Below are 22,954 nucleotides of genomic sequence, written 5' to 3'. Positions count from 1 at the left end.
ATCACAAAAGGCATGCAAAGATATTGCATCTGTCTGAAAAGCACAGTTGAACTAGAAAAGAATAATAATTTTACAATTTTTTTTTTCCGCACTGACGAATCACTGATTCAAAATAAACTGTCGATACAATTACTAGTACAATTTGTTGCAAAACGTTTTGTAATCGTTCCTACAAATAATTCTGTTTATATCGTGTTTGTACGGCTCGTATTGTTTGTATAATTTAAATAGAGTAAAATACTATTAACTATAGCTATTAACGAGTTTGAATTTGAAACGTATGCGGTTAGCAAGGTCTGCACCTAATCAGTTGCTTCTACTGGGCGAATCGATGCAATTACTTAGCACCAAATAATTATACTCCTTTATTAGAGAACAGAGACACCCGTGAAAGTTCGCCTCCTCTTCGTGGCTTCTCGGTCTCAACTTGCCGAATTTATATTCGAGTCCGCATTGGTGGAAACTATCGTTAATCTTGTAATACAGCGCCAACCGTGTAAGCCGCGTTAATTATTAAAACACGTTAGTCCCGAAACTTCCCAAAGCCCAATTTCTTGAACCTCCCAATCCCTTGATAGCCAGTACTTCACGGTCAACGTTCAGATCTTACAGTTTACACAGCTTCCAGAAACATTTCTTGAACCGTTTGCGCAAAATATACATAGGTGTGTATTTTTAAAATTATTGTAAAAGTAATTTCGGTAAATCGTCAAGCACAAACGAAAGAAGAATTTGCTACCAGAGCTGGAGTCAATACTGTGTACACCGTTTCAACATTTACGATACATAAAACATACTAGAGACCTATACGTAAGAAGAATAGCACACGTGCTAAAGCAATCGAATAGAAAAACAAATCTCTACTTACAAACTGTAATTTGTACAATTTGATCGTAACGAACTTGGCTTGAAATTTACATTTCCTCGTCTCGTTGTACCTATTTCAGTTACAAAATAAGACAGTGGAGGAGTTTCAACGTGTCCGAACGAACCGTAAATTTTTCATTTTTACAGTTCAAGTTAAACTACGACCGATAAAAATCTCACTTATCGGTTTTTATAATTTTCTATCGTCTCCAACGCGACCTAGCGAATATAGTTATCAACATCGTTCGCGACGTGGTAGTGAAATATGACTGTCACCTACATTTGGGTGACACGTAAAATCCATGGGTGGTCGCCTCGAGTGACAGTCAACGTGTCAAAATGAACAATGAAGAAAGATACGTGTAATATAAATACGTGTCTCTTTACGATTTCTTATTTTAGAGGAATTTTGATCGGTGAAAGGGTTAACCCATCACGGATTACGTATACAGAGCGATTCAGATGTGTGTCAAAGGACATTGATGTGTCATCAACGTTTCAAAGGACAAAAATGACATTGGACGTTAACATTGATCATCCGTAACACGAAAACTGAGGTACACGGTGTTGCGTTCACAAATAACGTATCAGAAGAACAAAGGAATAGAATGATTCCCTTTCTGTCTCTCTTCGACTCTCTCTCTCCTGGTTAGATGCACACCCGTTTCAATGCAAACTTTAGTTCGTCGTCGACGGAATATTTTTCATGCAAATGCGTCACACTGATCCTTCCGCGTAAACATCACTCGATTTCACACTGTACTCTTACATATTCTATGAAAGCACATATAGGACAGGACGTTTTTCACTCGTCCTGACACGTACATTCTCTATCCGAATCACCCTCTACACAAGTATGACACCACTGACTTGCAAGAATATTTGTCCGAATCAAGGTACACAGGAGATACCTCTTACAATATTTTTCACTCGTACTGGGGTATAAGTGCACCCTCTGAAGTATAAACATATCTGAATCGCCCTGTATACAAGTACAACGTCACCGATTCACGAAACTATTCGTCCGAGTTAAGGTACACAGGTGATGCGTTCGTAGGATATCTCTCACAACGTGCAGATTCACCCTCTGGTGTGCGTTTAACATCTGAATGATCCTATCGTTTATCAAACGATCCCAACTTCGTCTCCCTTGACACGATTACCTTGAATTCTGCGTCACCCTGACCCACGTAAAGAGTCCCCACCATGGTGAACTGGTAGCACGGACAATTACACCGTCGAAGCTATGGGACAGGTGAATATAAAGGCGGCGGAGCAAACGTGTCCAGCTATTAGTCCGCCCGGTTCCGAGGACCGGTTTTCTCGCGCGCTCGCGAAGAGAGGCTCGTAAATCGGCCGGTTTTATCGGTCAATCGGTCCACCACGTGTCCGAGTGAACGACTCGCTCTCACGATTGGATCTCGCGTACGACTCGCACGATCCGATCCTCGTTTGCGGATAAAGGGGGCTGGGAATCGGTCAAGGGCCGCGAGACAACACCGTGGCTACGAATTGAGTTCCTTGGGCGTTGTACACGACGAACGGTTGGGAAAATGGCACGAGGAGGGAACGTGATCCAGGTTACGTTGACGTTGATGCTCGCCTCGTCGAGCCTCGCGGATAATTCTTGGCCGTCGTGCGCCGGGAAAACGATATTGAGTGAGTATGAACACGCTGGAAATGACGGGTAAACGAGCAACGAAACACGTTCGGTTTGGGTTAGGTGTACTTGGAATCAGTCCGCCGAACACTCAACGAATGGAATCGAACTGACCGACAGAGAATTTCCGATTTGACTTAGAAATCGGAGAATTCGGGGAAATTACCGGGAAATGACTTCAGGGGAATTTTGAGGCAATTTTTGGGATGAGATATCGGGGGAATTTCGGGGCAATTTTGGGAATGAGATATCGGGGGAATTTCAGGACAATTTTGGGAAATGAGAAATTCGGAAAAATTTCGGGAAATTGGAGGAATTTCGGGGAAATTTCGAGGAATGAGAAATCGGAGAATTCGGGACAATTTTTGGGAAATGAGAAATCGGAGAATTTCGGGAAAATTTCGGGAAATGAGAAATCGGGGAAATTTTGGGAAATAAGAAATCAGAGAATTCGGGGAAATTTCGGGAAATGAGAAATCGGGGAATTCGGGGAAATTTCGGGAAATAAGAAATCAGAGAATTCAGGACAATTTCGGGAAATGAGAAATTGGAGAACTCAGGGAAATTTTGGGAAATAAGAAATCAGACAATTCAGGACAATTTTGGGAAATAAGAAATTCGGAAAAATTTCGGGAAATCGGAGGAATTTTGGGGAAATTTCGAAGAATGAGAAATCGGAGAATTCGGGACAATTTTTGGGAAATGAGAAATCGGAGAACTCGGGGAAATTTCGGGAAATAAGAAATTAGAGAATTCAGGACAATTTTGGGAAATAAGAAATTCGGAAAAATTTCGGGAAATCGGAGGAATTTCGGGGAAATTTCGAGGAATGAGAAATCGGAGAATTCGGGACAATTTTTGGGAAATGAGAAATCGGAGAATTCGGGACAATTCCGAGAAATGAGAAATCGGAGGAATTTCGGGGAAATTTCAGGAAATGAGAAATCGGAGAATTCGGGGAAATTTCGGGAAATGAAAAACAGGATGATTTGGAATAATTCTATGCAAGAATGATGTAATTCTGGAATTCTAGTATACCGAAGACATCGGAGAATTCTGAAAAAATGGAAACGAAAGGGAAATGGATAACTTGAGAATATTTCGGAATCGGGAAAATCCGAGAAACCACGCCATTGAAGGAAAGTAAACAAATTGTATAATTGGGGAAAATTTGGGAAACGGAAAATCGAATGAATCGGAGAATTCAATGGAAATGAGGAAATCACGAGGTACAATTAACGAAATCGAAGAGAATTGAAAACGCAAGAGGAACGGATAACTCGGAAGGTATATGAAAATTGAGAAAAACTTGCAAAATTTGAGGATACAGGGAAACTAGAGAATCGAGAGTAATCGAACAAATTAGATAAGCGGATAATTTCGTAAATTGGAAACAACTGTAGGGAAATTGAGCTCGTGTAACCGAACGAGTGATAAATTTTCGTCGTGCAGAAGTCGAGGAACCGACTGTATCGTTTCCTTCGTTCGATGGCGCGTAGGAAATTTGGAAAATAGGGAAATGGTGATCTCGGGAACCCGGAAGAATCGGTGGCAACCGCGGAGCAATTCCCGAGACCGAACACTCTCGTTTGTCTGGTGGTTCACACGTAAGGGTCGAAGAATTCGTTCCTCGGGCCATTGTCTCGATCTTTGTAGTTGTCACGTTGCCCACTTTGTTCCGGCCTCGTGGATTTCGAGTTCGTGTGATTCATCTACGCGAGAAACCATTTGAATAATCTCCGCGGGACCGTGTACCGTGATATCCAGCTACTCCATCAACCGGGAAAACGTTCGTCCGATAAGAACGTGACCAGACATAACCAACGTTTAATGCGTCTCGTTACCGGGACGAATTAATCTATTTTTCCTTCGGCTACATTTCACTGCCGCGTCTCCACCTATAAATTTATCGCTTCCATTAATTTCGTGTGTCCCGTAAACTCTGTTGCGAGCTTGGTTATCGGTTTTCCACTCTCCGCAATATTTTCCTGCGCTCTTCTTCTTTTACCAGTTTTCCCGCCTTTTAATTCCCAACCGGTTCAAACGATCTCGGACCGATCGGACGTTGTTAACACCATCGACGACGACTCTCGAGCAAACTATCCGGACGAAATAGTGGAAACAATCGACGACAAAATACGAGACCTTCGAGTGTATTTTTTTTTTTTTTTTTTCTTTTTTTTTGGGTCCCGCGCGGTGAGTTTCAAAGTGGAGGATAAAGTAACCATTGAGTTTTGCGATGGAATTTAATCAAACCGAGGTATATGGCGAGATATTCGTTCTTTTGTTCAATTATTTCATTTAACGAGTTTTTACATCGTATTTAAGGATATAGATTCATTTGTGTACGATAAGGAAGCTTTACAAGGTGTTGTCTCATCGATTATTGTATAGCTATTTACTGGACACCTGGTATACGAACGGTGGAAAGTTTGTGTTTTAACTTCCGTCTGTATAAAAATATTGCACGCTTGTAAATCGGTCGTGAGAACAATGAGAACTTGAACAGTGAAAAATGTATCATGGATCGGTCGTATCAGATTTCTAATTCACTTTCGATTCCATGAAATTCTACAACGATTCTGAAAAGTATTCATTAAATGATTTATCCGAGATAAAATGTTACATTACTGCGTTCGTTATTAAATTTTTATACACTGTTGAGTAAGAAATCTCTAGAGTAAATTTTACGTAAACGAAACGACAGTACTCGTAACTTTGGCAAAAATATCGACGAAAATATTACACTCGAATAATTCAATATTTAGTATCGTCTGGTAACGAAACACTCGGAAGTATCATATTTTATACAATATTACAAGAAACGAAGAAATATTACCAGCAGCGTTAATTGCACGTTGGTTGTTTAATTGTCCAGAGAGTTCACGACAAGCGTAAAGCCGAACAGAGATCGTACCGACTAGTAAATAATTTATAGAAGTTGTTCGAACAATTTGTAATTCTAGCAGTAGTTCAATTACATTGTTGTCTCGTCGAGGTATTCATAAAACTCGATATTCGAATCGTGTCGTTACCGAAGTAAACGTCAACGAATAAGTATACCATACCAACCGATTCATACCATACCATTCAACATAATACTTGTGAATTGATTCGTATCTGTATGTCGTTGGGTTGGGCCAGCTACTAGTGTTCGATGATACAAATCGTGTATGTCTCAGGCCTCATTTAACTCGCAGAAAGGTTCCATTCGTATGAAAATCCTAACTGACACGCTGATCACGGTTTTGGAGCAGTGCACATTCTTTTATACACGCTCCTCTTTTTTGTTAATCGATACTTCAAATTTCGTTTCAGTCTTCTTATTATAGAGATCGTAATATCTGATTAGAATTTCGTACCGTCGACTAGTTCCATTCAATTTTCATACTTCGAAACGTTAAACGGGATTGCAAAGATTTGATATTCGCCCGGAACCTTGCAAATAAATAATCCACCAATGTAAATTATTATTATTATTTCTCTCGAAAACGTTCCACCGTTTTAATTTCATCCCCGTCGATCGATTATAGGAAAATTCATTTATCCCGAATGTTTCTCGTCTCTATTATTTCCGATAAGGGACTTCCCCCCACCCCTCCCCGCCACGTATTAATTCGATATCGTTCTTATCGCTAATATCGATACCTCGAAAGTGTCGAAAAACGAACCTAACCTATTACATGCCAGCAGAAAATGGAAATGGCCGGGAAACATTGAACGGAAGGCGGGTAACTATTTATTTAACGAGCTACTAGTCCATTCCCACGAAATCCATTTAACTGCGAGCTATGACACAGAACGAAGTCGGCAGGTGTCGGTCGAATCGTTACGTGCCGGCCAAGCCCCACTCATTTCCGGTGCAAAAAGAAACTACTGACGCGTCCAGTCGTGCCAACCTAACCTCACTGCCAGCGTTTTCCATTCGGTTGGCTCGTTACCGAGGAAAAATAATTCCTTCATTTTTCCTCGATGGATCAACCATTAGAGAGATCTGGAAATTATTAATCTCGATACAATGTTTTCGAAATTTTACTAGACTTTTTTCTTTTCTTTCTTTTCTTTTTCTTTCTCTCTCTCTCTCTCTCTCTCTCTGCGCGAATACGAGGAAATTGCGATTAATAGTACCATTTGCGAAGGAAAAGTGTGGGGAATTATTTTTTTACCGAACCGTTTCACCGATTATTTTAATTAACTAATTAATCGACGAACGATTGATTTTTGTCTTGTTTGAATGTTCCTGAAGTTTGTTATACTTTCACGTATTTTTCTTAAACACTAACCGATCGTTTTCTTTTCGTTCTAATTAAAAAAGATCTCTATCGTTGGCAATTCTATTTCCCTAGATAGAATCGAGGTTACGGAGAAGGTAAGGAACTTATCGCCTAAAATAGTTGCATCGATAGAAGTTGAGCCTGTTTACAGCTTGTTAAGGAACGTTTGAATAACGTATTATTTAAGAAATGGAACTCTTACATTTTTATAATTTGAATCACTATGGAAATTAATCAAATATCTTCCCCGCTACCACTCATCTCCCCACGTTTCACTGAAACTGATTTGAAACACAATTTTCGGTTAAGTAAAATTTGAATTTTAGGATGAAAGTAGAGAAGACTTTCTATTTCCATGAATATGTATGAACAAATTGCAAATATCTTGTCGCGAGATCAATTCGATGAAATTCGAGGTAAAGGTAACCCTAGGGACTTTTATTCTTCCGGTTTACGATATTTATTTATTCGTTTATTAAACGTCTATAGAAGTATAAAGTTCGAAGGTACAAACGTGTAAATAAGAACGACAAAACGATATTATTATTATACATATTGCGATAAATTATTATTCTCCGATACGCATACGCGCGTTATCCGATAATTCTTCGACCTCGCGAATTTTTATTGAAACGGAAGTATTGAAAATACGAACGGGCGGAAATGTATTCCGTTCGATTATACGAACGAACGTTGTTTTAATTTCTCCGATAATCTGATCTTTCGAAAATATGGTATAACTGAAAATTTGTGTAATTCAACGCTTGCCACGATAAACCGCGAGAAATGTAGCTGTTGTGTGATAAAAAGGATACGTCGAACGTTGTTTACAAAGAAGCAAAATCTACGAAATAGTTCGTCGATGGTACTGATTTTTAAACGAGGCTAATAGAAAAAAAGAAATCGGAAGATTTGGAAGAGATGAAAGAATTGAAAGATGAGCAACGAGTTCGTAATCCAGTGAACGAAACAAACAGTTTGTTAATGGGAGAAATGTTGCAAATGCTAAACGTGTAAAAATCATATATACATAGAATTTGAAGAAAATGGAAACGATGTCGAAGTTGAACGTATATTAGCTTCCTAGGTAAGATTAAGATATTGATTCCTATGGTAGAAAAATTAACGGCACGAACTCATGGGACGACTCAATAATTATGTAACTGGGAAATAAGAATAGCAACGGAGAACCTGAATTCGCATTATAACTGTAAACCAACGACACTTGGACTTTGCCTCCGAGTTCAAAAACGTTTTCAACCCAGAATAAATAGTGTTTCGAAATGTTTACACCTCGCCGCGAAATTTATTCCACGTGGTACTACAAAAACATACGAGGAAATAAATAACGGGATGTAATGATATCATCTTTCGAGAGTGGTGCTTAATATTTTTTTTTTTTTTTTTTTTGAAACACGGCGAAATCCTTACCTTTCAGTTGTCTTTTTTTTATATAACTTCGCCTCGTTAGAAATGCAAAAAGGAAGCCTCGAAAACTCGTCAACGACTCGACTCAGCTTCGTAATGGACTAAACGAGAGTGATTCGATCGTTTCGACATTGATTCAATCATCGATAGCATTCATTCAATTCATTAATATAATTATCAACAGTTTGATAAAAGCATTATGTTTCTTATTTTTAGTGAATTATGTAGGATTTTTATTTAAGGTGGGGAGTATCAGAAATATTAATTCAACTATCACACGAGTTATAACAAACAACAACGGTGTATCTAGAGTAGACAGCACATCTGTAGATAGTCCGCAATCGTAATCGACTACACCGTATCTAGAGTCGACAGCACTTCTCTAGATACTCTGCAATCGTAATCAACTATATCGTATCTAGAGCAGAGAGCACTTCTCTAGATACTCCACAATCGTAATCAACTACATCATATCTAGAGTAGACAGCACTTCTTTAGATAGTCCACAATCGTAATCGACTATACCATATTTAAAGTAGACAGCACTTCTCTAGATAGTCCACAATCGTAATCAACTACACCGTATCTAGAGTAGACAGCACTTCTCTAGATAGTCCATAATCGTAATCGACTACATCGTATCTAGAGTAGACACCACTTCTCTAGATACTCCACAATCATAATCAACTATATCGTATCTAGAGCAGACAGCACTTCTCTAGATACTCCACAATCGTAATCAACTACACCGTATCTAGAGCAAACAGCACTTCTTTAGATACTCCACAATCGTAATCGACTATATCGTATCTAGAGCAGACAGCACTTCTCTAGATACTCCGCAATCGTAATCAACTACACCGTATCTAGAGTAGACAGCACTTCTTTAAATAGTCCACAATCGTAATCGACTATATCGTATTTAGAGTAGACAGCACTTCTCTAGATACTCCACAATCGTAATCAACTACACCGTATCTAGAGCAGACAGCACTTCTGCTCGTAACGTTTTCTCTACACGTTACTCTTTAACCCGCGACACACCGTTCTCATCTCAAGTCCTACTACAATCGACCACACCCCAAGATACACCAAACTCTACGATGTTTATTAAGAAAACGTACTGTTTGTACCAACTTCTAGCACAGTGTAAACAAAGAATAATTCTCGGGACGTTCTAGCGTCGCTCGAAGTGACGAATGTCGAGAAATGTAACATTCGTCTTAATTCTTGGAAACAAAAGGAAAGAAATAGAAACTAGTTAAAATAGTGTTATATTTTTCATGTCAGACTGCCGAACTGTCACACATTGACACAATTACTGGTACACCCATGATGGAATACATTGGTGACCAGTTTCTTTTAAATACAAAGGAAACTATGATTTTTATCAAGAAAATATACTGTTTGTACCAACTTCTAGCACAGTGTATACAAAGAATAATTCTCGGGACGTTCTATCGTCGCTCGAAGTGACGAATGTCGAGGAATGTAACATTCGTCTTAATTCTTGGAAACAAAAGGAAAAGGAATAGAAACTAGTTAAAAGAGACGGTCCGGTTTATCGCTTCGCTTTTCATTCAGGTACGCTCCAACTGAAATCATGAATAATTCAGTCCGTGCATTATTTACGGGGAGAAAATTGGAATCTATTACATTTCGATAGGACGCCGGGCATCGATTCGTTTCTAAAAATAGCGTATTCAACCCGGGGCGGCTGAATGCGCGGCCGCGAAATTCAATTACATTAGCGAATTAAAGCAGCTGCTAGTTAATTACGGGAAATCCGTGCAGCCAACAAGACGGACCGAATTATTATTCGAAACGGTTCGTTGGCAAATTCTCGTCCGTTTCGAAGCGTGCACTTTAAACTGCGACAATTGGGACCTAAATATTTACAGTGAATTACTCGAACGTATCCAGCAATATAACATATTATGTCGGCCAATGTTGCGTGAAACGTGCGTTTCGCGTTTCAAATATCATTACTTGATGAAAACTTCGAGCAATCGGGAACGGTGGAAGTAATAATGGGGGAAATTGGTGTTTCGTCGACAACAGTGAATTATTGGAACATATCCGTTTCATTTACGTCTGTCGATGGCCCGTTTTTTGGTTTCGAAAATCATTACTTCGTGAAGACTATCGAAAATTATTGAAGTAACAATGAAAGAATTGACGTCTCGTTGATAACTCAGAACTGGTGTACAGAGTTGGAATACGAGGTTGTAATCATAACGGGGGATATACAGTTTAATTCTCTTTATTATCATGAAAAATATCACAAAAATATCGATCACTCGTCACACACGTGCAACTTCTCTCTCTCGATTGAAATCTTTGTGTTTGAAATTAGAAGAAAAACCAAACGAACACTCAACAGTTGAAGACGAACTCGCTAAATATTGTGCAAAAATATTTAATCAATAATTAATCATTCGTCACACAAGTGTAACTTCTCTCTCTCGATTGAAATCTTTGTGTTTGAAATTAGAAGAAAAACCAAACGAACACTCAACAGTTGAAGACGAAGTCGCTAAATATTGTGGAAAAATATTTAATCAATAATTAATCACTCGTCACACACGTGTAACTTCTCTCTCTCGATTGAAATCTTTGTGTTTGAAATTAGAAGAAAAACCAAACGAACACTCAACAGTTGAAGACGAAGTCGCTAAATATTGTGCAAAAATATTTAATCAATAATTAATTACTCGTCACACACGTGTAACTTCTCTCTTCTCATGGCTCGATTATTCAACGGACGAATATTTATAAAAATACATTCCCCACATCGTCTTCTCCGTATCAGTTACAAATACATATTATACTTGATTGTTAATCCATAAGAAACATTAAGCTCGATCAACTTACCCCTGAGCTTTTCCTTAACACTTTCATTATCCCAAAATACACGTTCTTCCCAATACGATGATTTCACTTCCAAGTCAATAATTTTCCCTTCATAATATTCTAAAACGTTGCTAAAAATACCAACGATGAACGTATTTCTATTTCTACCGGATTTCGTACGAATCTTCGAAAGTAGAAGGCTAGAAGACGAATTAATTTACGAATATAATTAGTTTTCCATTTCGGTAATTGTCGTCGAATGTTATAGAGAAAAGTGTCGTTAATAATTAAGTAACATTGAAATGAAATTGAAAACAGTTGAAACGACCACTTTGCTAGTTCCAGTATTGAAGAAGCTAAATCCTTCAGCGATGAAAATCCTCTTTCCCCGTTAAACGAGAGCGCTTGAGATTACGGAGGAATATTATCCGTTGAAATACGAATATCGACACGGGGACCGATTATTTCTAATACTCCGTGTGTGTATACGTGTACGATGAGAAATTTCTAACCCTTTACGGAACTCGATTCTCGATTTCGTCGGCCAGCAGCGTAAAAATTTGCATTCAGCTGCAAGACGACCAGAGAAACGAGCAGAACCTCGTTTTCGTCGAGGAACTGAAAGTTATTAAGGGGAAAGAATACGGTGGAAGGAAAGTTTCCACGGAAAGACAGAGGGAATGTCGTTAAAGCAGGTCCTGGGGAAACTTTTTCCGGCAAGTTGGGCAATCCAGCGGCTCGAGAAATCGGATGAAAACCTGGAGGAGGAGAAGAAAAAAATCAGGGGTGGCGGAGTTGCTGCGAGTCGATAGAGACTCCCTTGTACCGATGATGGACATTCGATTCTCTTTGTTGCGAATTATCGAGGAAGCTGAATGCATCGCAAATGGACTCTTTACACGAGGTGTTCTCTGTAGCTGTAACTACATCGTATCGGTTACACTTTGGAAGAGGCTGTCGATCTACTACATCTGTATCTTTTGTTGCAGTCGTTCTCTTTCTACGTCGAATATACAATGTTCGAGTTCCAGTTGGCAAAAATACGCTATCGTTGCATTCCGTATCGCTTGGTTCGTCACGGAATGCAATTTGGAGTAGAAAGTTGCAAGTATCGTAAGATATTCGTTGACTGAAAAGTTCGTTGTACTTGTAGCGACGGTTTTTTAACAAATGTATATACTGTAGGAGAATACTAGGATAGGGGTTACCTTTAGGCTTGGGTTTAATCAAGGACGAGGCAGCGAGTTCGAAATTCGAACGAGTGATCTCGAACGAGGGTAGTCCCACAAGTATCCGACCTGATGTATAGATAGTGGTAGTTGTTTGAAAAGAATGACCAAGGGAGAAAGTACTGACCTTGTAAAGTTTAAGTTTGAAGATTTACGACGTTACGTTGTTTAGTATTTGTTTGGCAGCCGTCAATAGTGAACGCTCTCAGTGTCTTCTTTCATGACGACACGATAACACTAATTGTCTTTTGTATAAATATAGAAGAGACTGGCTAGATTTGTATTTACCAAGTGATCTTAAATTGGTGTATCTTGTATCGGTGGCCTTGTAAAGCTTAAGTTTGAAGGTTGACGACGCTACGTTGTTTAGTATTTGTTTGGCAGCCATCAATAGCGAACGCTCTCAGTGTCTTCTTCCGTGACAACGACACGATAACACTAATTGTCTTTTGAATAAATATGGAAGATATTTCTCATTGAAGTTAGATTTGTATTTACCAAGTGATCTTAAATTGGTGTATCTCGTATTGGTGACCTTCTAAAGCTTAAGTTTGAAGGTTGACGACGCTACGTTGTTTAGTATTTCTTCGGCAGCCATCAGTAGTTAACGTTCTCGGTGCATCTGTGAACATGGAAGATTGAATTCTGTGAATTGGTTATCGTTATGCGATACAAAACTTTCGTTCGAAAGTTTGGAGAAACTAGATAATCTAGAAAAAATAGAGTTCTACCTTCTGTTCTAATTCGACAGTAGAGAACTTGGACAAGTGTCCCCAACCGTGAGTTTTACATCCCTGCTAACAATCATGCCCGAAATGACAAATTGCGAACGAACAGAGTCTCTGTTACTTACCCTTCGAATGTTCAAATTCCACGGATACACATTGTACACATCTGGCAGTGATCCCCACGTTGGTGTCGAATGGTTTCCAGGAGCTGGTGGCTTATCTTGCAAGGAGAAACAGGCCATCTTGGACGAGCATAATCGTTTGAGACAGCTAGTGGCTCTGGGGCAGATTCATGGACAGCCAAGCGCTGCGAATATGAGGGAAATGGTAAGAGGCTGCTTTGCTTAATCTTCTCGCCGCATTTTCCGTGAGATACTTTTAACACGCTCTGGCCCCGTTTACGCCAGAGATTCTCGCGGACGTTCGCCACCTTTCTCTTCTTTAACCGTGAGACGTTAAACGTGAACAAATTTACCTAAAACCGGGCTACAACCAACTACTTCGAACTTACACCATTTTCAAACAACTTCAGGTATGGGACGACGAGTTGGCTGCAATCGCGCAACGATGGGCGGATCGATGCGCGGAGACTCACGACAACTCGAGGAACGTTCGTGAGTTAATTAACGAAAGTTTATTCCCACTTTTGCAAACGATTTTCACCGAATTTACACATACGCTTGATGATTTCTCACTGGAATCGTCAAGAATTGGACGTAAAAGCGTGACCGCGCTGTTGAAACACTCTGTGGATACAAACAGTGTTTAATCAATTACGTACCGGTACGATACTCGAAGGAAATTCGACAAAATTGATCAGTCATCGGTATTAAAGTTAACTTCGAAACCTGAATAAAGTGAAAAGATAATAATTGTTCGCAATGTTTTATAATACGTTACGTATACGAAGGATAATGATTCGCTCGACTTTACCAGCGTTGGACGTTCGAAAAGTTTCTAGTCGATCAAACTAATAATTCTACCTTGCGTTAATATTTTCTTTGTTGTTGAACAACGAGAGAACATTTTGCAGAAGCTTACGGTACCGGTTGCTCGTTATTTGCTATACCGTGTGTGAATAAAATACTTTGCCGCGCAAGATCTCGAAAATGAACATCGATCTCGATGAATCGGTAATGTGACACTCGAATCGGTTAACTACGTTTCGATATCAATGTAATTTCATCCGGTGTAGGGTAAAGGTTAAATAAATGTAGAAACGAGTAAGACGTTGCCAAGTTTGGACAATGATTCGTTTACGATTCGACAAGATCTACCGTGTACCGTTCACGAAGTTCGCTAAAAGGGATCACCGATCGGGAAACAGTGATTGATCAACAGGAAGGTTCGCGGTGGGACAAAATATCGCCCGAACATGGACAACGAGGCCTCCGGGACCTTACGAGGACGAACCAAATTGGCGACAACGAATTTCAGACTGGTTCAACGAGGTACAGCACTATCGTACCGGCTACAGTGACGACACTGGTCATTATACTCAGGTTGGTAGTCGTTAACTCTCGCTGTACCACGTCTGGGTCTTTTCAGACCCGGCTACAGTCACAAGACTGGTCATTATACTCAGTAGTATAATCTGAGCTTATAATATACTTGGTAGTCGTTAACTCTCGCTGTACCACGTCTGGGTCTTTTCAGACCCGGCTACAGTGACAAGACTGGTCATTATACTCAGTAGTATAATCTGAGCTTACAATATACTTGGTAGTCGTTAACTCTCGCTGTACCACGTCTGGGTCTTTTCAGACCCGGCTACAGTCACGAGACTGGTCATTATACTCAGTAGTATAATCTGCGCCTATAATATACTTGGTAGTCGTTAACTCTCGCTGTACCACGTCTGGGTCTTTTCAGACCCGGCTACAGTCACGAGACTGGTCATTATACTCAGTAGTATAATCTGAGCCTATAATATACTTGGTAGTCATTAACTCTCGCTGTACCACGTCTGGGTCTTTTTAGACCCAAAGAGATTACTCCTCCTACTGGTAAATCGTACCTGTGGTACAGTTTCTCTTAGAAATTACTGTAGATAGAGTGTGGAATGATTGAAATTGAAAACGAAACACTCGGTGGATTTACTTTACAATTGTACATTAAAAGGGGCAACATGACTCATCGTTTGTACAAGTAGTGTCAAGTGACAATAGACGTCGTGATTGTTATACTTGGACCGATTACAAATTTTTCTCGAACATACCTCATCGTTCTGCAACTATTTTTCAGGAAGGAAACTCTACTTGCTTGGGAATGTTGCAACATTCTCTGAATACCCAGATCACTTAACTTTTCTTACAAGTGATTTAAATATTTTTTTGTAAGATACTATCTTTAATATCAGCCTCCAAAGCAAGTCCATTGGTCGAGTCTTTCGATGGTTTCTACGTTCGGTTAATGCACGAAGGATTTCCTTAACCTTTGCTGCACCACGTTTTTGGGTCTTTTCGGACCCAGAGGGACTTTTACATTTCTCGACCGTACCGTAAGATGATTTTCCAAATCCAGTGATTATTTTGCAAACGGACGGGGAGATGAATCGTAAAAAAATTAACCGTTGCGGATTTTAGCGAATATTAACCGTACAGATTTTATCGAATATTAACTGTACAGATTTTATCGAAAGTTAACTGTGCAGATTTTAACAAAAGTCCATTACTGTAGATTAAAGTGCTGAACATTCATCAATTTGGTATACTTAGTCGTTCATCAGTTGTTGAAATCAATTCGAACAAGATGGTTAATATTTTCCAGTTAAAAATGAACAAAAAAGAATTCACATTACGCTCAAATTTGTTTATAGAATTTGATAAAGAGGAACACGATACTGCCCGCTGTAAACATCGACAAAATGCGTGATAATATTTATTCTGAAGCTGAAATAACATTCTCAAAAACTCGTTTCGTCTGTTGACGAATCATTGATTATAATAATTCGAAGAGAATTTGAAACAGAGGTCGAAACGTAATAAACAATGTTACATTTAACGTAGAAAATCATCGATTAAAAAAGTAGCCATTACTCTTCTTGCTTACTTACGTTAACGTACCACGAAGACTACTAGCAACTATTATACAAACATTTACAACTTGGACCGGTTGAAATTAACGGTCGATAAGCTTTCGAAAATAAAATAACCAATTTCCACGAAAGAAACATGGAAAACTGAATTTTAACGATGAGAAATTATCGTAAATGTCGATGGTCGATGATTGTTATTTTACGAACACACGTGTACACGTTTCCCTTAAATGTAATTCACTCGAAAAAGAAAAGCTACTAAAAGGCAACTAATATATCTATTTTCTGTTTACAGTAGCGTTCATTGTAAAACTTTCGATTTGAAATTTTGGTTTCGTTGATAAATGATTGCTTTGATGATTTGGTACGCGAAAAGGGGTGCTTTGAACAATCGTCGATGCGTATAATCGCACAACGATATCCACGGTGCAATAATACGATCACACGGTATCGTTGCGAATTTTCTATTCGCATTTACTATTCATAGTGATCCGATAAACGGTTCGCCATCGAAGAAGCGTAAACGCGAAATTTCGTAATCGATTCGGAAGAATTTACAGAGAAGGGGCTAAGAAACGATACAATGGGTGAAGAATAATTATATTTCGGATGAATCCGATTAAATACTCGTGACGGTCGAAACCGAGATATCTCGTGTCGCAACGAGATGTTGAAAAAGATTTGATTATTATTTCTAGCTCGTCTGGGGTGACACGTTTCTTTTGGGCTGCGGATACTCCTTCTACTACGATCCGGCTCGAGGCTACACCAAGAATTACGTTTGCAACTATGGACCGAGGTAAAAAATTCTATTACCGGTAGCTCTCTTCCGAATTCAATTCCAGACGAAACGAATGTGGAAATGTCGCAAATTTTCTACTCTAAACGCGTTATCGAACTGTCGCGGATTCGAAACTTCTCGTAAGTCCACGAGTGCGTAAAATTACTTCGATTTTATTTCCAAATAATGCATCATCGGTACAAGAATTTCGCTGATAGACGAATAAATACCAATAACGAGGAGCGATTTACAAAATTGAACAATACATCGATACATCGATGTTCGATCCAACGAACACTCTATAAACTTTAACTCGCGTATTGTCGATACGAATTGCCGAAATTTACGTTAGATTTTAACTGTATAAATAGTTAAATTTACGTTCATTAGAAATCGATCGACTCGAGTTTCTGGTCGACTCTCGTTTTCGTTTCATCGTGCCCGATACACGTAACGCGATATAATAATAACAATTGCGAAAAACAATTTATTATACGCCGAACCAACGTGAACCGATAAAATCATGGATAAAGTTCAAAGGAAATTACACGACAATGAATCAATTATACAACACGATCCAGAAAATTGGTTATTTACAGAGTGATTTTTCCAGAGAACAATTAATTGTTTTTCAAACAGTTAACACGTTTACTTGCCGTGAGTTTTCCATAGTTAAAAGGGTTCTCGAGATTATTTCAAATTGTAACGTGAAAAGTAAAAATATTCTTTAATGGATTGGTGTCATTGTTATTTTGTAGTGTCGTTAAGGGTAGAATATTGTTTAAAAGTTTACGAGTATTAAACTTCGTTTCTTGTGAACGCTTTAAAAAGACGTACCAGTGACCAATCACTGTGACATTCAACTAAACACAACTAAACACTTGATGATTAATTTCCTTTTGTACGTTGACAAATCCACTTTTTTTAACACTTTTTTAACGCGTTTGTACTTATTTGCGTTCCGAATTGGTAGAAAAGTTGAGAGAAAGCATTCTCGTATTTTCCAAACAAAAAACGAAATTGTAATATCGCCATAAAGACGAATATTCAATTTTCTTTTTCTTTTTCTAAAGATATACGGTGAACGTCGCCTATTGGCTTGCGTGTTCGCGCGCGAAAATTCAAACGGGACGTAATCACGTAATTCGAAGTATGCACGAATAAAACGAGAAGAGTGTTCGTTCAATGCAATGCAAATTAGTATTGACAAGTGCTGAGTAAATTTTAATTCGGAGAACACGACAAACAAGATACGTATTTAATTTCACGTACGATGACGTAATTTTCCCGTTTGAGCAAACATGTAACAACCTAGTGCATAATGTTTGCGATAAATACGCGAAATTAATTGAAATCATTTTAGAGATATACACGTCGAGAACGCTCATTGGAACAGGAAAATCCGGAAAATTTACGACCACCTTGTATTTTTGTATTTTAACGTTTCTGACGCTTTTCAGACAGCCACGCATAAAGAAAACGGAATGCACGTGTATTGAATTCGGTCGGGGCTTCCATAAATTTTCCACGGAGTTTCTCGAGTATTTCCTGTCAATCGGTAGCTTATTACTGTCGACAAATTGAACACGTCGTCGTGTACACGGTGTCGCCCCTTTCTCCCCAAAAGGGAGAAGAAAAATCTCGATCTTCCAACGGGAACATTTATTCTCAATTTTTGTCGAACATCCTAAATCCCAAAGCCTCGTTGAATGCACCGCAACTTTTCAGGCGAAACGAAATCGATCGATTTATGGATGTGTGATAACAAATTAGATTCTTCTCCCCTCGTGAGAAAAGGAAAGATTGTCGCGTCATTGACATTGTTAAAAGAGCGATGTACAGTTTGCGTGTAACAAACTGTCCAATTAACGAAAATTCTTCTCGTAGAAGAAAAATAACGAATTGTTGAACGTAGATTTCTATGTCGGTAAATTTTACAATTTCAACGTTCCAAATTTTCCATCGAATTATACAAACATGTAAAATCCGAGGGAACGAATACAAATTGTGGACGATATAAATATTAATAATACAAATTGTGGACGATATAAGTATCAATAATACAAATTGTGGACGATATAAGTATCAATAATACAAATTGTGGACGATATAAGTATTATTCATACAAATTGTGGACGATATAAGTATCAATAATACAAATTGTGGACGATATAAGTATGATTAATACAAATTGTGGACGATATAAGTATCAATAATACAAATTGTGGACGATATAAGTATCAATAATATAAATTGTGGACGATATAAGTATTAATAATACAAATTGTGGACGATATAAGTATCAATAATACAAATTGTGGACGATATAAGTATTATTAATACAAATTGTGAACGATATAAGTATCAATAATACAAATTGTGGACGATATAAGTATCAATAATACAAATTGTGGACGATATAAGTATCAATAATACAAATTGTGGTCAATATAAGTATTAATAATACAAATTGTATATTATTAATAATACATTTATGGACACTTATTTCGTCGATAAATTCGTACATGCTACCTAATGACACACGTTTCGTCTTAGATTCGATAAATGTTCCTTCGGGGTGCACCGTTAAACGTTATTCTTTCGCCTTGCAGCGGCAACGTGCTCGGATTTCAACCCTATCAATCAGGTCATCCTGCTTGCGGCAGCTACGGGATGTCTTATTCGAATCGATACGCTGGTCTTTGTTGTAAGTTTTGTGCGATCGTTATTTTTCAAAAAACTTTTCTTTCTACCGAAACATAGACCAAGCCTTGCGATTAACGTAGTCAGAAAACTAACTCGAATCTCTCGTGTAATGAGTGGTGGGAAGTGTGTATACCGTTTTATTGTTACACCAGGTAGAGACAAATTTCGATAACTGCAAGAAACGATCCTCGCTATAACTGCCTGTGTCCATCCCCGCCATTGAGAGAGGCTAATCTTTCGGTTATTTCTATATCAATGGAATAACATTAATGCAACGGTGGAACTTTTTTTTATTTTTGTCTTTTTCTTTTTAATGAAAACTTTGAATAAAATCAGACCAAACGCGATAAAATTTTCATTATATTTACTTAACCTACAAGTGATACCAGAAAGTTATTATTACTTATCAAGTGTGCAAGTATAATTGAAATTATAACGTGTTTGGTTTCATTTTTATCGAAAAACCCTCGCAAATACGATAGTAAAAGTTTTGTTAAAAATAAATTGAGGATAGAAAAGTTTCACGATTGCATTAATTTGTCTCGTCCATACGTTTTCTTTTCTCACGTTCACTCTCCGACATCTTTCTTTTTCAATTGTCCTTTTCTACGTTCGGCACAAACGAAAGGAAAGATTGTTCGAGTCGTATCAGGTCTAAAAATCTTTTGTTGAATAAGTACCTGACTTGGATCTCAATTTTCATACAGTTATCCAACTTTTACTGTACAAAGTACAATAATTTCCGTTGAACTACCAAGAAAATATTTCAAACAAAATTCAGTCGGTAGTTAGCAACCATTTTATTTGATAAAAATTCAAAATTATTTCAAGTTTTTTAAGCGATAGTTTTTACTTTTTTGTGCATAGATCTTTATACATCACTCTATTCTTTTTGAAAAAGTATTAGGATATTTAGGTTGTAAATTGATCAGTTTAAAAGTTATATATATATATGTATATACGTGAAACGCTAGGTGACGTGTATCGTTATGTTTTGAACCTATGAAATTAGAATAGTACTATCAAAAGTATATTTTAGAGTTTTAAAAATAATATTGGGTTGTTCGGAAAGTTATTTCGTTTTTTTTTTTTTTTGGTGAATATGAAACACGATTGTTTTAGAGTGTATAAACATTTTATTAAATTATATATTCTCCATTTTGAAAAACGAAATGACTTTCCGAACGACCCAATAGTTTAACTGTACTCTTTTCACGAAAGTAAATACTTGTAATAAAAATGTATATGTAAATTCATACGTAGATGATTCACGCAAGTATATTATATTCTTTCAATGGATAAATAAAAATAAATGTTTATTGTACCGGATACGTGACCAAATATCGGATATACATTCTTAAACGACATAAATCTTAAGTAACGCCATCTAGTATTTGAGACGCGCAACGTTTGAGAATGCAGAAACAGATGAGAATGTTTCTCTCACGAATGACAAAAATGAACAAAACTTCCGATCGATATGTTATGAATAACTTTGTCACGTCGTATTTGAACATTTTTTCAACTTTGAAACGTAAACTTTCGATCGTTGTAAAACGATTTCCGTCAATTACTATTTCTTATTTACAGCTCGAGATAATTACTATCACTTGGGAGCACTTTGCGCCTATGGTTAAGACGAAATTTTACATTTGAAAAAGAAAAAGATTCTACCAAAGGAAACTTGAAAAAGTCAAGACCGAAGAAGAAGCCCGCTAATACGATAAGACGCGATTTTTACTAACAATTAGACGTCGAACTTAACCTATAACGAAACACTACCATTTCCTTGTCATTGTATCATCCAGTTCACCTTTTCTAGTCTACGAAAAATAGTCTGTAAATTGTAGTAATTAGATTTTAAGTTTGTAAAAAATTCAAACCAGAGAATGTATAAAATAAAGTAACACTTAAGAGGTTTTCAAGTATCGAACTCGAATCCTAATTTCACATTGTAAGAATGAAAAGTACACTGTCTACAATTAACCATCATCTGAACAAAATAGTTGCAATCTAAATTCTCCGCTTCCGTATTAAACAAAAATAATTAGCAGCGAAATTGATTCTGAATTAACAGTGTTGTAATAAATATAATTCAATTATCGATGAAATTTAACCCGACGAAACCCCATAATTAAACAGAAACATAATCCACATCTACTAACTCGGTCCTCTGGGGCCCACAGTTAAAGAGAAACGTTACATGTTAAAATTATTCGTTCCGATAACAAGTTGAGAACGAATGCTGCAATTTAAAGAGTCTCCATTGGTCTCGTGCCTTATCTGTGTCTTATCGAATCCAAAATGCATGATAGAACGCGGATAACGGTAAAATCTGGTATTCGAGGCGAACGTAACCTCTGCAACACTGTACTAGGTTGTTTCTCATGTGTACCGTGCACTTTTCTATGCATTTTGCATCGCGTCCCTTACGTGACCGCAGCTCGAAGCACGCCATATAAATATTTACGCAAAAGAAAGATACGGCACACGCTTTTTACCCCTTTCGAGGCAATTATTTTTTCACTAAGCAGCTTCGATTAATTCAATTCGATTAGAAGCATTTCACTATTAGGATACAGTAATCAGTAATAGTTGAAAAAGTATCGCGTGAACTCAACGTTTAATCCTTAATGGAGTAATTTTTAATAACAATTTGTATGTATTTTTATAGTGTATAATGTTACGAGTGAAATGCACGTTAAAGGAAACGATTGATTAGACAATGTGCCAATAAGTATATCGAATTCCATAGGTGTAAATCCTTGATTGCATCATTCTTCGTAGTAAATGAATAAAGCAAATACGTAAAACAACGTGTAAATTTAGGAATTTTACAAATTATTATTTGTTTTTTTTTTTCATTGGAGGACTTTTTCCTAACGATTTTCTAGCTTCGATAAATCAAATACAAATTCTGTAAGTGGTTGCATCACGGGTTCATTTATATGAAAATAAGTATTCAATCGGTCCGAAAGCGATTATAGTACACGCTTCGCCATCTAGTGGTAAAAAATTTCAACTGATATGAAGTACCGACTTTGTAAAATATTAGTGATTTCGAGGCAACGTCTTTGTTTAAATCCAGTGATCCATGGAAGCTATATTCAATTGAAATACCAAGTTCGGTAAAGGTAGTAAAGGTAGTAAATGTAGAAAATTCAACCCTTTATACATCGTTTGCGGTTCTCTCAAACTTCAGAGAGTAAATACAGTAAACTCCCTCTTAACTGGCCTTTGTGCAACTGAATCTCTGACTGGATAAACGATTGGTCGGTTAAGCAAAAAATGTAAACGATAATATGAAATTCGGTACTTAAAAATTTAGTACGATTGAAACTAAGATTGAGCTGCGAACGAAACGAAAGTGTGAACAGGTTGATAACACAGT

At 37.7% G+C, this 22,954-nt stretch overlaps 1 protein-coding gene across 1 annotated transcript; it reads left to right on the top strand.

Moving 5' to 3' along the window:
• Positions 1-2,397: 2,397 nt before the first annotated feature.
• On the top strand, positions 2,398-21,346 carry LOC143153282 (venom allergen 5). The gene is made up of 7 exons (XM_076324293.1): positions 2,398-2,526; positions 13,245-13,366; positions 13,572-13,653; positions 14,381-14,541; positions 16,775-16,875; positions 19,470-19,564; positions 21,154-21,346. The coding sequence occupies exons 1-7, from the start codon at positions 2,421-2,423 to the stop codon at positions 21,198-21,200; spliced, it is 714 nt and encodes a 237-aa protein (XP_076180408.1). The 5' UTR covers positions 2,398-2,420; the 3' UTR covers positions 21,201-21,346.
• Positions 21,347-22,954: the final 1,608 nt, after the last annotated feature.

The sequence above is a fragment of the Ptiloglossa arizonensis genome, chromosome 12, assembly GCF_051014685.1.
Source record: "Ptiloglossa arizonensis isolate GNS036 chromosome 12, iyPtiAriz1_principal, whole genome shotgun sequence".
NCBI lineage: Eukaryota > Metazoa > Arthropoda > Insecta > Hymenoptera > Colletidae > Ptiloglossa > Ptiloglossa arizonensis.
Note: the sequence above shows the minus strand (reverse complement) of the source record. Positions and strands in the feature narration are given on the sequence as shown.